Source organism: Tursiops truncatus, chromosome 15 (genome assembly GCF_011762595.2).
Source record: "Tursiops truncatus isolate mTurTru1 chromosome 15, mTurTru1.mat.Y, whole genome shotgun sequence".
In the NCBI taxonomy this organism is placed as follows: Eukaryota; Metazoa; Chordata; class Mammalia; order Artiodactyla; family Delphinidae; genus Tursiops; species Tursiops truncatus.
The window spans coordinates 23,079,414-23,097,048 of record NC_047048.1 but is presented as its reverse complement, the minus strand read 5'-3'; the positions used below and the strand labels follow the sequence as shown (position 1 = coordinate 23,097,048).

At 43.9% G+C, this 17,635-nt stretch overlaps 1 protein-coding gene across 2 annotated transcripts in view; it reads left to right on the top strand.

The window, feature by feature from the left end:
* Positions 1-17,171, top strand: part of TMC5 (transmembrane channel like 5) — a 40,991-nt gene extending 23,820 nt beyond the window's left edge. For both annotated transcript variants that reach the window (XM_033840646.2, XM_033840649.2), the window contains 10 exons: positions 2,035-2,113; positions 2,886-2,983; positions 4,390-4,485; positions 9,919-9,994; positions 10,172-10,305; positions 12,836-13,009; positions 13,440-13,518; positions 14,814-14,918; positions 16,296-16,338; positions 17,067-17,171. In XM_033840646.2, the coding sequence (XP_033696537.1) occupies positions 2,035-2,113; positions 2,886-2,983; positions 4,390-4,485; positions 9,919-9,994; positions 10,172-10,305; positions 12,836-13,009; positions 13,440-13,518; positions 14,814-14,918; positions 16,296-16,338; positions 17,067-17,113 (931 nt within the window). In that variant the 3' untranslated portion in view covers positions 17,114-17,171. The remainder of the gene's footprint in view (positions 1-2,034; positions 2,114-2,885; positions 2,984-4,389; positions 4,486-9,918; positions 9,995-10,171; positions 10,306-12,835; positions 13,010-13,439; positions 13,519-14,813; positions 14,919-16,295; positions 16,339-17,066) is intronic.
* Positions 17,172-17,635: the final 464 nt, after the last annotated feature.

Genomic DNA, 17,635 nt, shown 5'->3' with positions numbered 1-17,635 from the left:
TCAGAAATAGACAATCATTCTGACCTATGATAAGCTTCTCCTGGCTTAGAAGAGTGTGTTTTCTAGTTTAACCTGGAGTTATACTGCAGTAAATGTATATAAAGTTCTGACACCCATTCTGATGTGTGGGGTTTTCCCACATCACTAAGCCATTCTCCACTATCAGTTGGTGTCCTATAATTTAATTCAACTCTGATACTATCTACCTGGAGATAGCGTCAGATCCCACAAGGTAAGGGCTCAGTTCCACAAGACTGCCCCCACCCCTACTTCAGATGCCAGTCGCAAATCCATGTGGTCACCCGGGCTTCTGACCGACTAGCTAGAGATCGTAGGTTCCAACGAACTTCTCCTCAGGTTTGATTAGTTTGCTAGAGCGGTCCACATAATTCAGAGAAACACTTTACCTACTAGATTACTGCTTTATTGTAAAAAGATATAACTCAGGGACAGCCAGGTAGAAGAGATATGTAGGGCAAGGTTTGGGGAAGGGGTGTGGAGATTCCTTGCCCTCTCAGAGATTTCCACTGTCTCCAAATATTGTCCTGTCACCAATCCGGAAGCTCTCTGAACCCCCTCCTTTTGGGTTTTTATGGAGGCTTCATTACATAGACGTGATTGATTAAATGATTGGCCACTGGTGGTTGAACTCAATCTCCAGCCCCTCTCCCCTCCCTGGAGTCTGAGATAGGCAAGCTGAGTTCAGAACTTCTAATCACAAGATTGGTTGTCATGGCAACCAGCCCCTAACCTTAATAGACCTCGGGGCTTCCCAACAGTCACTTCATTAATATAACAAAAGGCACCTTGATAGCTCTCCTCATTTAGAAAGTTCCAACGGCTTTAGGAGCTCAGTGCCAGAAAAGGGAAAGAAGACCAAACACATATTTCTTATTGTAAATCACAGTATCACTGTATACTAAGGTGTTAATCCAGTTGCTATTGAGGGTCTACTATAGGCTAAGCACTGGGTAAGAGGTTTGGGATCTGGAGTTGAAAAGACAGATCCTGTCCCTTTCTTCACAATGTTGTCTAGCGCAATGGTTCTCTACTTTTCGCATGCACCAGAATTACCTGGAGGGATTGCTGGGCCCCAACCCCAGAGTTTCTGATTCAGCAGATCCGGGTTGGGGCCAGAAAGTGTGCCTTTCTAACAAGTTTACAGATGCTACTGCTGGTCTGGGGACCACACTTTGAGAATCACTGGTCTAGTGGTGCATGATTCTTGACACACCAAGGCTGAAGACTTCTTAAAACCAGAAGGTATTGATTTAGGCAAAGTGACTGGGTTTAAGACCTCAGGCTGTTCAATCAGAGGGTCCTCGGTTTGAACCTTTGCCATCCCCCTAAACAGTGTGATCTCATACAAGTTATTTCATCTCTCTGCGTTTCAGTTTCCTCATCGGTAAGATAGGCATAAAATACCACCTACCTGATGATAGAGTTGTAAAGATGAAGAGGGATGGTTTGATAAAGTGCTTAGCACGTTTACTGTCCATGGTAGCACCTGATGAATAGTATGTGTATGTACTACTGTTACAGTGAGAAATGAAATCAGGCAGTTTGGAGATACCTAAAAGAAGGTGTATCAGTCAGAATAAATGAGGTGAAACTGTGGTAACAAATATCCCCCACCTCGAGCTCTCAGTGGTCTAGAATACAAATGTTTATTTCTTGTCCATGCTACATGCCCATCGTGGGTTGGCAGGGGATTTCTGCTCGTGTTAGTCACTCAGGGGTCCAGGCTGAGATTGCAGCAACCATCTCAAATACTTCTGATTGTCATTCCAGAGGGAAGACAGTGAGTCTTGAAGAGTCTCACTGGCATTTAAATGCTCTAGTCTAGAAGTGACACAAAATGACATACATCATTTCTGCTCACAACTCATTTGCCAGATCTAGCCATATAGCCCCACTCAACCACAGGGGGGCAGGAATTTCCATCCTACTGTACGCCCCAAAGGAAATATTGGCAAACAGCACTGATGACGGCTGTGGAGGGTAATGGTAGTTGTTTTCGTTTCTGTTTTTTAGAAACATCCTTCTGAAATTATCAATCGTTGGAATTCTTTGTTACTATTGGATCAACATTGTGGCCCTGGATGGTAAAGAGGTGAGATTTCCATGCTGTTTTGCCTTAAGCTTGCCTTTGACCGCCAGGGAGGAAGTGAGTTTCTCAAGAGCTTCTGCTTATGATATTAGAGCAGATATCATGTTATTTTTCCATCCATCTGTCCATCTACTTATCCATCTATTCATCTAATCATCCATCAATTCTTCCATCCATCCTTCCATCCATCCTTGGGCTGTACACCTGAAACTTTCCTCATTCAGCCAAATCTAAAAGCTCTCAATCCATCAGCTCATAGCACTGACTTCCTACAGAGGTATCTAACCACCAGTTTCATAAGCTGATTAATTCAACCTTCCCGTTTGTGCTGGTCTGCTAAACCTCTAGGCCACTTTCTTAATCAAGAAGATATTAATTGATTTTTCATAAGGTTAATAAGCAAAAGGAGTGGAGGCATTATTCGCCATTGACACCTCCTGCTCTCCTTGGTTAAGAAATGGGATCCAGAAGGCATAGAACAAAGAAGAAAAATGTTAAAGGGGAGAGCTAGTGAGAAGGGAAAGTTTGGGTACCTGAGGAGGGCAAGCCTTAATGGGGGAAGAAGGAGCACAGGAAGAGAATAAACATTCTTGAAAACAAATTCACCCTAAAGGTGCATTTCTGTTGAGAGTGGGTCTGCTTTTCTGGGCACACAAAAACTCGGTCAAACTAAGCCACCAGCCACATTCTTAGGAGCACAGGGGGCCAGGAACAGATGGGAACTAAGTGGAGACAGCAGCCTCCTCCCACATCCCAAATCTTGTTTGCCTTCCAGTGTTGGGAAACCCTCATTGGCCAAGAAATCTACCGGCTCCTTCTCATGGATTTTGTGTTCTCTTTAACTGATTCCCTCCTGGGGGAGTTCCTGAGGAGGTAAATATTTGTTTGTCTCCGAGTAATTATATCTGACGTTGTAACCAGAGCCATAGTCCTGGCTGAGCATGAAGTGTGGGTCCCTTCTGTACTCTAAGTGTATGTTGTTCTAAGTCTGCCTATTGTCCTTTGAAATATTGTTTTCTTCTGAATTAACTGAAATTTCATCTTGACCTGACAGTCCTGTTGTCAAAGTTCATTTAGTTCAATTGGCCCTATGCAATCTCCTGAGAAAGTTCTAGAAATTAAACACAGAAACAGAGAGTCATTTGAAATCTTATCCACAATAGACCATTTTAATATTCTAGTCTATGTATATTCCTCCAGATTTGTCTATGCACTGCTTTGTGTGTGTGTATACTATATAATTTTCAAAGACAAAAATGGGGTCACACTGCAAAATCGCCATGGAGTTTGCTCTTACTAATTCTGTCAGTATGCCTTGTCATCTTTCCATGCCTGTACCTATAGATTTATCTCATTGCTTTCGTTGAATTTAATTAATGCACGAATTTTTATTTTAGACTCCAGGTGTGCAGGATTAGGGCAATGTCATCATTGGCCCATGTGTGGTCCTCTTTTATTTATTCATTTATTTTATAATAATATTATGAGCATCTCATTCCTAACAGACATTTACTTATTTTTGCAAATTGCCCTAGTGATAAGATGGCATGGCATAATACTGATTCCTTCCTCAGTGGGTAGGTTGGAAGCCAAATTTCTTACTCAGTTTGCCCAAACTCGCTTTTAGTTCAGCCTCTGTCCAGGGTCTGGACATAAAGGGGAGAAGTTTTTTGTTGTTGTTGTTGTTTTGTTTATTTTTTACAACAGTTTTTTACTGGCAATTCCTCCGTAAGAAAAAAAATCAGAGTGGTCTCAAGTTTCTTCAGAATAAATGGGGACGTAGGGCTCCTCCTTGTGGACTTAGAAAACAGGGAAACACCATTAACTCAATAGCAGTAACTGAAAGCTGAAAAATTTCGTTTATTTGGGTTGAGAGTGCTGAGTTTGGTCCCTGAAAAATAAGGTTTAACAAGCAAAAGGTGGTATAAACAAGATAATAGTTGGGATAATTTAAATAATTATCTTATTTAAATAATACCTATTTTAAATTCATAATTAATTATCTGTTTAAATAGTAGTTGGGATAATTTAAATAATGTTCTCTAGAATTTTTTTGAACCACTTTAGCAGTACCTCCATTGGAATGCATTGTGTTAATTCCATTTTCCCTCAATTATTTCTTCAAAAACATGCTCATACTTGGAATTTTCAGAAATTTGCAAGGGAACTTATGACTTTATTCCAAACTGGTGAGGATTTGTCCTCCTTTTTCGATTGTGAGGAATCTTTTAAAAGAGGGAGTTGATGGTTTGGGCACTAAACTCATGACATTTTCACAGAATCATTGGACTACGGCTTATCACGAGTCTTGGCCGACAGGAGTTTGACATTGCCAGGAATGTCCTAGAACTGATCTACTCACAGACTCTGGTGTGGTAAGTTTTGACAATCTTTGGCTGGCCCCGTGGTTCCAGCCCGACTGTGGACTAGGCATTTTGGTGGCAATGCCCAGAATCTGTGGTTTTCCAAAGCTGCATAGGTGATACCAAATCCAGCCAGTCTGAGAACCATGAATTCATGTCCCAGACTGTTCTTTTCCTTTATGAGGACTTCAGCCAAGAATCAACATAGAGCAGGGATTCCTAACCTGGAGGGCCCCGGGCCATATCCAGCCTGCAAGTATGTTTTTCTTGTCCGATGCAGTGCTTTTTCTAAAAATTTGAATTAACCACCAGTATTTAAGAATCAGGGGATTTCACATAAAATTTAAAATTTCTGACTTCTCGCCAAAAAAGGAAAGATCTAGATCATCTCCCATTATGGTAACAATTGGCTGGGCCTTGAGCTGAGGTGAGTGGTTCCAGTTTGCTGCAGACCCACCTTGAGCTATTGTCTCCCCAGTATTGATTTGCCCTTGATTGTTGCCCTTATGCTGTCAGTTTTTTTATGGTAGAAAACTTTACTTTGTATTGATATCGCAACAGAACTGGGAAAATAAAGGCAGAGAAAGTTGCCTTACACTTGATCTGCTTCACTCCCTGGTCGTGGGGCCCTGGTAGACCTCTGGAGCCTTTGGGGTTTGCCACCTCAATTTTGGCAATTGTGTATGCGTGCATGTGAATGTGTGTGTGCACGTGTGTGTGTGAGCATGCATGTGTGTTTTGAGGATAGCCAGCTAGTTGCATCAAATTTTTGACAAGCTCACCTAGAAACTCAAACCAATAGCCAGTGACTATTTTTATTTATTTAATTTAACATGATGTAGCTAATGCCAGAATTCTGCATGGCATATTACATTGCCAGGTTCCATCTTTTGGGGGGTTGCTAATCTGAAAGTAGGGGATTTGGAGTTGAATAAACTTGGATTCTGGGGCTGGCTCTTCTACTCACTGAGGTCACTGAGCTTCTCTGAGCCTCAGTCTCATCTGTCAAACGCACATAATAACAGCTGCCTTTGAATTGTGTTGAGGATTAAATCAGATGATACAAGAAAACTGCTTTGCAATCTCCAACGTGCCATACAACTGTAAAGTGCTTTATTTTCCAGCTCTTTAAAGTTGCCCCGGGTGATTTGGCTATCTGCAAATAACTCACTAATGTCAGTGAATTTATTTTTGGAGGTGGTGAGGACTTTTTCTTTGTGTAGTTTAGCTGATGCATTTGCACACTGCCAGGTCACCCACTGGCAACTGGGCAGTTTACAAAGGCCTTTTACTCACATTATCTCAATGAACAGGATGCCGTTGGGCAAATAACATAAACTCTCTCTAAACCTTGGTTTTCTAATCTGTAAATGGGGGCGATGCTCGCACCTACTTCGCGGGGTTTTGGTAACGATTAAATGAGAAAATGTATGCATTAAGTGCTTAGCGAGTAACTGATTCAGAAATGTTTATAAGTAGGGATATTACATGGCTGTTGTTATCCTTAAGGGCTCTTTTTAAAAAATTGTTGTAAAAAACACATAACATAAAATTTACCATCTTAACCACTGGTAAGTGTACAATTCAGTAGTGTTGAGTACATTCACAGTGCTGCGTAACCAATCTCCAGAACTTTTTCACCTTGCAAAATTGAAACTCTGTACCCATTAATCAACAACTCCCCATTCCCTCTCCCCTCCAGCCCCTGGCAACCAGCATTCTACTTTCTGTTTCTTTGAGTTTGACTAGTCCAGATACTTCATATAAGTGGACTCACATAGAATTTATCTTTTTGTACTCGTTTATTTCACTTAGCATGATGTCCTCCAGATTCATCCATACAGCATGTGTTAGTTAGAATTTCCTTCCTTTTTAAGGTTGAATAATATTCCATTGCGTGTATGTACCACATTTTGTTAATCCATTCATCTGCCAGTGGACACCAGGGTTACTTATGCTTTTTAGCTATTGTGAATAATTCTACTATGAATATGGGTGTACAGATATATCTTTGAGACTCTGTTTTCAATCCTTTTTGATATATACACAGAAGTGGAATCGCTGGATTGTATGGTACTTATGAGCACTCAAATTTTTTGTTGTTTAGTAAGTAATGCGGGTAAGTCATCTGATTCAGTATCCAGGTTTTTGAATCCTAGAGGCTGAGCCCTCATACTATTGACCATTCGACAGAGATTCCCAGGGGAAGTGTTAGCTTCGAGGCGGGAAAGCTTACAATGAGATGCTCATTATTCTGGGCCTTTAAGGTTTTTGTTAATAAATCATAAATAAGCACAATCAGAAACACACATATCTTTTCCTTTCTCTGTGGCAATTATAGATTTAATCTCTGTGGGTTTTAGGAGAATATTGCCTTTGATGATGAGCTTTAAAAGAAGATAATAGAGTGACACAAATTGAGTGTATGTTAGGGATGATGGTAGAAAATGAGGTGAGGAAAATGTTTCCCAAACTTTAGTCTTTTGTACACCAGCCTGCCTATTTTTGGGGCATATCTATCTATCACCTGTACTGTTTTTGACTTAATATTATCTTTTAAATTGTTTGCCTTTTTAAAATTTAAATATATTTTTAATGAGTCTTTATCATCATCAATGGAAAATCATATCATTTGACAGAAATTGCAAGTAATTTGAAAAATAAAATCAATTCCATCACAAAAAGTCATTAAATTCTAGCTAGGGCTTCCCTGGTGGTGCAGTGGTTGAGAGTCCGCCTGCCGATGCAGGGGACACGGGTTTGTGCTCCGGTCCGGGAAGATCCCACATGCCATGGAGCAGCTGGGCCCGTGAGCCATGGCCGCTGAGCCTGCGCGTCTGGAGCCTGTGCTCCACAACGGGAGAGGCCACAACAGTGAGAGGCCCGCGTACCGCAAAAAAAAAAAAAAAAAAAAAAAAAATCTAGCTAGATGCTGCTGTCTGTCAAGGCTCTCAGTCTAAAGGCTGCTTCTTTTTTTAAAGAAATGGAGGTTGGAAAGCGTTAGAACTTAAGGACCTTCTAGCACCAAACTGAGATTTTTTTTTCTTTTGGCCTCAGAAGCACTGGGGAGAGCTGAGTAACTCGATGCAGTTTAATGCCTGTCCCTGCAGGATTTCAGGCCTTCTTGAATGCCAAAGGGGGAGGAGGAATTCATGTCCCACCTGTGGGACACCTGGATTAGGGCTGGCTGAAGGCCTCTGGTGGTTTAATTGATGGCTGTGTGGGTAGCGTTCTCTGCAAAATCTCTTTTTTTTTTTTTTTAAACATCTTTATTGGAGTATAATTGCTTTACAATGGTATGTTAGTTTCAGCTTCACAACAAAATGAATCAGTTATATATATACATATGTTCCCATATCTCTTCCCTCTTGCGTCTCCCTCCCTCCCACCCTCCCTATCCCACCCCTCCAGGCAGTCACAAAGCACCGAGCTGATCTCCCTGTGCTATGCGGCTGCTTCCCACTAGCTATCTACCTTACGTTTGGTAGTGTATATATGTCCATGCCTCTTTATCGCTTTGTCACCGTTTACCCTTCCCCCTCCCCATAGTCTCAAGTCCATTCTCTAGTAAGTCTGTGTCTTTATTCTTGTTTCACCCCTACGTTTTTCATGACATTTTTTTTTTTAAATTCCATATATATGTGTTAGCATACGGTATTTGTCTCTCTCTTTCTGACTTACTTCACTCTGTATGACAGACTCTAGGTCTATCCACCTCATTACAAATAGCTCAATTTCGTCTCTTTTTATGGCTGAGTAATATTCCATTGTATATATGTGCCACATCTTCTTTATCCATTCATCCGATGATGGACACTTAGGTTGTTTCCATCTCTGGGCTATTGTAAATAGAGCTGCAATGAACATTTTGGTACATGACTCTTTTTGAATTATGGTTTTCTCAGGGTATATGCCCAGTAGTGGGATTGCTGGGTCATATGGTAGTTCTATTTGTAGCTTTTTAAGGAACCTCCATACTGTTCTCCACAGTGGCTGTATCAATTTACATTCCCACCAACAGTGTAAGAGGGTTCCCTTTTCTCCACACCCTCTCCAGCATTTATTGTTTCTAGATTTTTTGATGATGGCCATTCTGACCGGTGTGAGATGATATCTCATTGTAGTTTTGATTTGCATTTCTCTAATGATTAATGATGTTGAGCATTGTTTCATGTGTTTGTTGGCAATCTGTATATCTTCTTTGGAGAAATGTCTATTTAGGTCTTCTGCCCATTTTTGGATTGGGTTGTTTGTTTTTCTGTTATTAAGCTGCATGAGCTGCTTATAAATTTTGGAGATTAATCCTTTGTCAGTTGCTTCATTTGCAAATATTTTCTCCCATTCTGAGGGTTGTCTTTTGGTCTTCTTTATGGTTTCCTTTGCTGCGCAAAAGCTTTTAAGTTTCATTAGGTCCCATTTGTTTACTTTTGTTTTTATTTCCATTTCTCTAGGAGGTGGGTCAAAAAGGACCTTGCTGTGATTTATGTCATAGAGTGTTCTGCCTATGTTTTCCTCTAAGAGTTTGATAGTTTCTGGCCTTACATTTAGGTCTTTAATCCATTTTGAGCTTATTTTTGTGTATGGTGTTAGGGAGTGATCTAATCTCATACTTTTACATGTAGCTGTCCAGTTTTCCCAGCACCACTTATTGAAGAGGCTGTCCTTTCTCCACTGTACATTTCTGCCTCCTTTGTCAAAGATAAGGTGACCATATGTGCGTGGGTTTATCTCTGGGCTTTCTATCCTGTTCCATTGATCTATCTTTCTGTTTTTGTGCCAGTACCATACCGTCTTGATAACTGTAGCTTTGTAGTATAGTCTGAAGTCAGGGAGCCTGATTCCTCCAGTTCCTTCTTTCGTTCTCAAGATTGCTTTGGCTATTCGGGGTCTTTTGTGTTTCCATACAAATTGTGAAATTTTTTGTTCTAGTTCTGTGAAAAATGCCAGTGTGCAAAATCTCTTTTCCAGAGCTGTGGATACTGTGTATGGTGGGACTTGCCTGCTTTGCTGTGTTGGAATCAGGCTCCCTCTGTATGAGTTTTCTAGGGTGGCTACAACAAAGTGCCACAGACCGGGTGGCTTAAACCACACACATTTATTTTCTCACAATTCTGTAGGCTCAAAATGCAAGATCAAGGTGTTGGCAGGGTTGGTTTCATCTGAGGCCTCTGTCCTTGGCCTGTAGATGGTGCCTTCTCCCTGTGTCCTCACCTGGTCTTCTTCCCTCTGTATGAGTCTGTTAGGTCAGTGGCCTCATTTTACCTTAATTATCTCCTTAAAGGCCTGATCTCCAAATACAGTAGCATTCTGAGGTACTGGGTTAGGACTTCAACATATGAGTTTCGGAGGGACAGAACTCAGCCCATAACACCCTCTTTCCCTGCCCTCCGCACAGATTCCCTGTGTCTCCCCTGATCTCTGACACTCATCCCCTTTCTCTCATAGGATTGGAATCTTCTTCTGCCCTCTGCTGCCCTTTATCCAAATGATGACTCTTTTCATCATGTTTTACGTCAAAAATGTGAGTCAGTCTGAAGGTGGAACCATTCGGCTTTTCTCAGTCCCATGTGACCCAGTGGTGGCTGGAATTGGGTGTGGGGGCTGCTGGGAAAGGTGTCAGGGAGCTGGTGTCTGGCTGGGGTCCCTCTGGCCTGCTTCTCCGGCTACAGAAGGGAAGTGACTGCTTCTCTTTCTTCAGATCAGCCTGATGATGAATTTCCAGCCTCTGAGCAAAGCCTGGCGGGCCTCACAGATGATGACTGTCTTCATCTTTTTGCTGTTTTTCCCATCCTTCACCGGGGCCCTGTGCACCCTGGCCATCACCATCTGGAGGTAGGAGATGGCAGACTTGGGGTGGGTGCGTGTTTTAACATATAGGTTTTATCATTCTTCAGGTATGGTGAGGCCAGCAGATCAGGAGACGACTACCACTGAAAAAATAATTTGTTATACTCACAGACCCCAAAGGGAGGGGGCACATCACACCATGGGTGGGTCACATGGGGAGGCACCAGGGTCCGTCAGAGGCAGAGGCAGAGAGCAGTCAACGTGGTCAAAAGTCTTTATTGTGGTTTCGGTGGGGAGGAAAGGGAAAGGCAGGGTTAGCGTGCTTAGGAGTGGTGAGTTTGAATAATCTCAGCAGGCTCTGGGGTATAGGGACCCTCTGGAGTTGGCTGGTATGTGACTCTGGGGTGATGGGGGCAGAGGAACAGGGCCCAGAGTGTGAGCGCTTGAGAGAGGAGCTGGAGGTGGGATGGGGGCTCAGGTTTGCATATGAAAGGCATGCTTTGTAGGCTAGCCCTGGGAAAGGCAGTCTCTGCAGGATCAGTAAGGCCCCAGATGCCACAGGTCAGAATAAAAAGACACGCTTCATTCAGTGTTTAACCCAAGTTGCCTTGGTAACCAACAGATGCTGCTACAACCAAGGGAGGCAATATATCCAAGTTGGGTCACCACCCGCCAGGTGCCCAGTCTTGACGGCACGCTTCCTTACTTCCTCCAAGTTCTGCAGCTTCCCAGCTGGGGAGAAGGCAGCTCTCCACATGCAGAACAGAACTTCCTCTAATGAACTGACAGGCCCTGTCTGGTCAGGCTCCCTCTTACCTCTCCAACCTCACCCCCATGGCTCCATCCTACTCCAGCCTCAAGGCTCTCAGTCTGTTCCTGGGACCCTGGGAGCCTCTCCTCACATGGGATGGGGTTACATCTTTGAAGTGCTCTCCCCAGTCCCTTTGCTTGGCGGCCTTCCTTCCACCCTCATCTCAAAAGTCCTCTTGAAGACCTGACTTTCACCACCATCCTCGTCTTCTGTCAGCAACCCCCTCCTCTCTCTCTCTCTCAGGGTGGTTTCCTTTGTTCGTTCCCTAGTTCGTGTCAGAAATGCCTTTGAATCTTTGTTTAATTACATACTCACTGCTTGACCATCTTTCCCACTAGAACCTGGGAGGGCAGGTATCATGTCTGTCTTGTTTACCGTGGACTCTCCAGGGTATGTAGCACAGAGCCTGGTACTGATCTCAAGGAGACAGCAGTGAGCGTTGGTTTGAAGCAGGATCTTAGTTCCCTGCCCAGGACTTGAACCTGGGTAGCCTGGCTGAAAACCAGGAATCCTAGCTGCTAGACCAGAGAGGGCTAGAGGCTAGAAGCAAAGTTCCCCTGGCTCTTGCCCCGTTTGAAAGCAAGAATATTTCAAGGAGGCAAAAACTGTAAAAACAGGTACAAAGCTGCTTATTAGAGACACAGCACAGCAAGTGGGAGAGCACACAGGGAAACAGTTTTTTTAATTTAAGACAGAAGCAAGGCAGAGATACACACCTGGAGAGAAAAGGGTGTGGGTGTCCTCCCTAATGAGGAGGAATGCAGTAAAGAGGCGGTTAGGTCATTTATATAGAGCAGTTCTTGCACAACTTTTAGCCAAGATGGATTCCAGCGCAGAGGCCTGTGGGAGGCTTGGCATCACCTATTATGGGGTGGAGCCCCCTCCTTTTTAACCCCAAGGAGTCTTTCTGTGCATATGTAGTCAGGGAAGTCTCCGTGACCTCAAGAATCAGAAATATGTGTTCTCTTTATCTGGGCAGGACTCAGCTCCTCTCTGCCCCTGCCATTACTGTTAAAGTGTCCACTGGAGACAAAGTCCAGCTATTCACCCTGCTCCTGTTGTTATTTCTATCTGGAAGTATAGAAAGGAAACTGGCTTGTAAATGTCTAACCTGGAGCCCATCTATCTCCTGCCTCAGTACAAGGGCGGTAAACTTTTGTAGAATGAATGAGCAACCGAACACACAACAAGGGAGTTGATTTTTAGGATACTCGTGGAACTGGAACCATGAGGGTCTCAGCGGCTTCAGGGCAGGCTCTTCTGTTCTGTGATGTCCTTGACTCTCTCGCCGTGTTTACTCTCTTTTCTCTCTTCCTGACCAGTTCCTTGTTGCCTTCTAGTTTCTGCTTGTTCACAACAACTGATTTCATGTGGCCATTATTACCACAACTCCAGCTTCCCTAGATTACAGCCTCCCATCTTTGTATTTCTTAGTTCAAGTTCCTAAGGAAGAGAGTCTGATCGTCCCAGTTCATTTCTTTGTGCCAGGATACCACTGAGACCCTTCTGCCTGGTCTTTGGATTGGTTACGGTTGGATCAGGTGATACCCCTGTCCAAGAGCTGGTCCTTGGAGTGCAGGTCATGAAAACAAAACACACCAGCTGGGGCTATGAGCGAGAGGGTTTCCTTTGCAGGGGGATGTGGGTGGAGCAGGTAAGAATTGCTGGTTCCATGTTCAGAGCCCAGAAACGACTGGGCTATTCTAGAATAAACTATACCTGAGTCTGGCACTAGACATGCTTCTCTGTCCCTTGTTTTATCAGATTGACACCTTCAGCTGACTGTGGCCCGTTTCGAGGTCTGCCCTTCTTCATTGAGTCCATCTACAGGTGGATTGACACCCTGAGTCAAAGTCGCAGATACCTGTGGGTCGTTTGGATCTACCAGAACCTTGTCAGCAGCGTGCACTTCTTCTTCATCCTCACCCTCATTGTATTGTAAGTGGGGGCCCTTGGAAAACTAGTGGGGGAAATACCTCATCTACACGTCATGTGGGCAGCCGAGGGCTGTTTGGTGGGAAGGCAAAGACTACAGTGGGGCTCAGTGTTCTGGGTCATCCCGACTCTGCCCTTGAATTTTTCTAGAAGTTATTTAATATCTTCTTATCATTTTGGGGGGGGGGGTCTGTTTTTGTTTTTTTTTTTTTTGCGGTACGCGGGCCTCTCACTGTTGTGGCCTCTCCCGTTGCAGAGCACAGGCTCCGGACGCGCAAGCTCAGTGGCCATGGCTTACGGGCCCAGCCACTCCGCGGCATGCGGGATCCCCCTGGATCGGGGCACGAACCCATGTCCCCCGCATCGGCAGGCGCACTCCCAACCACTGCGCCACCAGGGAAGCCCTGCCATTCTTTCTTTTCTTCTCTTCCAGAATCATCACTTACCTTTACTGGCAGATCACAGAGGGAAGGAAGATTATGATCAGACTGCTCCATGAACAGATCATTAACGTAAGTCCCATTGGATCCCTTTGTTATTCTCCCCTCCTTTTTAACATTTTGTAATGGAAATTTTCAAACACAGTCCAAAATAGAGAATAGTACAATGAACCTTCCCACCACCTAGCCCTGACAACCATTAACCTTTGCATACTCTTATGTCCTCTACACTACCTCTTTGCTGTAAATCTCGATTATTTTCAAGCAAAATCCTAGCCTTTATATCATTTTATCTGTAGACTCTTCTATATGCCTGAGAGATACACCCTTTTAAAAAACATAACCACGGTACCAATCATCACACGTAAAAGAAAATTTAGTAATTCCTTACTATCATCTTATAGTCAGTCAATGGTCAAATTTCCCCAACTGTCCCATTAAGTGTCTTTTTTTTTTTTTTTGCGGTACGCGGGCCTCTCACCGCTGTGGCCTCTCCCATTGCGGAGCACAGGTTCCGGACGCGCAGGCTCAGCGGCCATGGCTCACTGGCCCAGCCGCTCCGCGGCATGTGGGATCTTCCCGGACCGGGGCATGAACCCGTGTCCCCTGCATCGGCAGGCGGACTCAACCACTGCGCCACCAAGGGAAGCCCGCATTGCCTTTTTACAGCAGGATTACTCAAGTCAAAATCTGAAAAAGTGTCACACGTTGCATTTGGTTGATGTGTTGTTTACATTTCTTTCAATCTGTAGCTGTTCACACTTCCTGCTTCTCTTGCCATTTATTGTTGGAGAAACCAGGTCTTTTGTCTTGTAGTCGTTCCCACATTCTGGATATATCTGATTTGTAACCCTGCGGTGGTGTTTAGCACATTTATTTCTTTTTTCTTCTTTTTTAGCAAGTTTTAATTTATTTAATTTATTTATTTTTGGCTGCGTTGGGTCCTCATTGCTGCGAGTGGGTTTTTCTCTAATTGCGGCGAGCGGGGGCCACTCTTCATTGCGCACGGGCTTCTCATTGTGGTGGCTTCTCTTGCTGGGGAGCAAGGGCTGTAGGCGCGCAGGCTTCAGTAGTTGTGGCGCACGGGCTTAGTGGCTCCGCGGCATGTGGAATCTTCCCGGACCAGGGCTTGAACCCGTGTCCCTACATTGGCAGGCAGATTCTTAACCACTGCGCCACCAGGGAAGTCCTGAGCACATTTATTTCTTTAACCTCTATTTTAAAATTAAGGAAACTGGGCTTCCCTGGTGGCGAAGCCAATGTCCAGGACCCTACCTGCCTAAAAATCAACCTTTCCATCATTTACTTCCCAGCCCCACACCATCATTCATCCTCCATGTTTTTGTTTTTGTTTTCCTTCTTGGCAGGAGGGCAAAGACAAAATGTTCCTGATAGAAAAGCTGATCAAGCTGCAGGATATGGAGAAGAGAGCAAGCCCCACCTTGTTTACGCCAGACACGAGAGACGTGGAGGTGAGGCTGGAAGCCGCCTTGGGATCCCTGTGACACAGATTTGCCCTCCTGGGAAAAGTGCATTAGGAAACTAGAATCACATCAGGGCACTTCACTTTCTGTGTTTTAACATTTCTGTATTTTTTATTAAAAAAAATAATACGCGGGCTTCCCTGGTGGTGCGGTGGTTGAGAGTCCGCCTGCCGATGCAGGGGACAAGGGTTCGTGCCCCGGTCCAGGAAGATCCCACGTGCCGCGGAGCGGCTGGGCCCATGAGCCATGGCCGTTGAGCCTGCACGTCCGGAGCCTGTGCTCCGCAGTGGGAGAGGCCACAACAGTGAGAGGCCCGCGTACCACAAAATAAATAAATAAATAAATAATATGCATTCACCATGTTCTATGCCTGGCCCCATTCTAGGTTCTGGGGTTATCATGGTACCACAGTAGGGCTCTACCCTCGTGGGGCTTGCCTGCATCTTTTCCATAACCCAACCAAACAGAAATATATCCCACTGAGATGAAAAATGGCTTGAAATCTCACCCCACTAGGTTAATGCTTCAGTGTGTATTCTTCCAGATCTTTCCCCCAGGCTGCAAACAAGCATGCATCTACTAACATTCCTGTTTATTTATTACAAAAAAGGGGTTACATTTTACACAACGCTCCCCCTCTCCCCGCCTAATACTGTATCTCAGACACTGTTTCAGTCTGTACCTACTTGGACATTTGGGTTGTTTACAGTTTGTTTTTTTTTTAATACTAAAAGCGATGTGTAATGAAACATTTTTTATTGTAATTGTTTTATGTGAGTGTTTTATCTGCCACAGGCATGCACATGATAATGTTAACAGATATTGCCATGTCACGCTCTTAAAAAGATTTTTACCCATTTCATTCTTAACAAGAGATGCCTGGAATCCTGCTCTAATACCAAAGCCTGTGCTGGCTTCCTTGGTGTCCTAGAAAATGTGGATAAACAGTAAACCCACGTTAATTCAAATGCTACTAGTTTTAGAAGTTATGATCTTGTCAGAAGAGACTGCCATGTCGTTTACGGCCTGTTCAAATGAATACCATCAGCACAACATAGGTAAGGGATCTAGAGGCCCACCTTTGAAGGCAAGGATTATGAGTGTACCTTTGCAGGTCCTAATATATTACCTGGTGTACATTGTAAATGCTCAGTAAATATCTGTGAAATGAATGATTAAATGAATGGAATCACTGCCCATAAAAATTGAAACATGTTTGATATTTCTATGGCTGAATCTTGGTCTTAATCTGTCACCTGTTAATATTAAAATGGTGAGGTCTCACAAGTCTCACCACTGATGCAGCAGGATCTGAGGTGTACACTCTCTTCCAGTGATGAGATTTCTTGTTTTCTTCTTTTTTAGCAATCTGGTCCTCTGCGTGTCAGAGAGCATGATGCTGCTCGAGGTGAGTACCTGACTGGCACTGAGTAAGGCCTAATTCATCCAGATGATAGGTCCCAAGACAGAGGGTCAGAACTGCTCCTGTATCAGTCACTCATTCAATTGCAAGAACTGGCCCAAATTGGCTTTAGCCAAAACTCAACAATAATTCTTGCTTTAGGTGTGGCCAGAAGCAGGGTCTCACAGTATGTTGGCAGAACCTGGTTTCTTTCTGTTCAGTTCTTTTCCACGTTATCTCCTGATAATTACAAGACAGCTTTCTTAGCTTCTTGTATCTTCTCAGATTCAAGTCTAGTGTGAAAGAGATCCAGATTCTCATTGTGTTTCATTGGATCTGAAACAATTGCTGTGGCCAAGAGACTGTGATGATTTCATTGGCCAGATCTGAGTCGCAGACCTCATCTCTAGATACAGGTGGTACAAACATACAGACCACAGGGACTGAGAGAGTGGAGAAGGGTGGCTTTCCAAAGAAAACATGTGGCTGATGCCAGGAGGGGAATGAATGTTGGGGAGGAAACAAACAAATAAACCCATTCATCTTTTTGGAATAGCATTCACTGACAGCATCCAATGATGGGAGTTCAAGGGAGAGAATTGAAGAAACTTAAAAGGAGGAGGCAAGGAAGGCCTGAGAAGCTGCGGGATCTTGAAAGCTAATTTGGTTTTTCCCTTGGAGATATGGGGCAGTGTGCCTCTGTGCTAACTTCTCTTCTCCTGTATCAAACCCAGACCTGCGATTTAGGCGATCAGTTCAAGAAGATAATCCAAAGGCCTGATAATTACTGTGGTACCCAGACACCAACCAAATAAGGAGAGAAGATGAAGATGGAGCAGCTTCCTCCATGACGCCTGGGCCTTTAGGAGATTCCCAGATGGGAAATTCAAGCCTGTAGCCAGGAGTGGAAACTGACTACAATGTAAATACAGAAGTAAAATTGGGCACTCCCTGCTGTTGTCTTTACACCTGAATTGCTGATTTTTCCAGACAAAATATTTGAGATTTTCCAGTAAAGATTGTTGTAATATTTGAACTAGTTCACAAAAACCTGGGAAGAGTTGTAGTTTAAGAGAGACGCATATGAATGATTGATCCTTAGAAATCGCCGCTCCCAGAACTCCCAGACCTGGCAAAGGTTTGGAGACTGGTGCTCAGACAAATGGTCCAGTCTGAATAAAAATGTGACCCTCGATCAGGGATGTGAAGCCTCTGAATTTTGGAACGTGCATTTGTTCATGACTTTGCACTGAAAACATCCCCATTTTTCCCAAAGGTGAGAAACAACCAGAGGGCTCGTCTA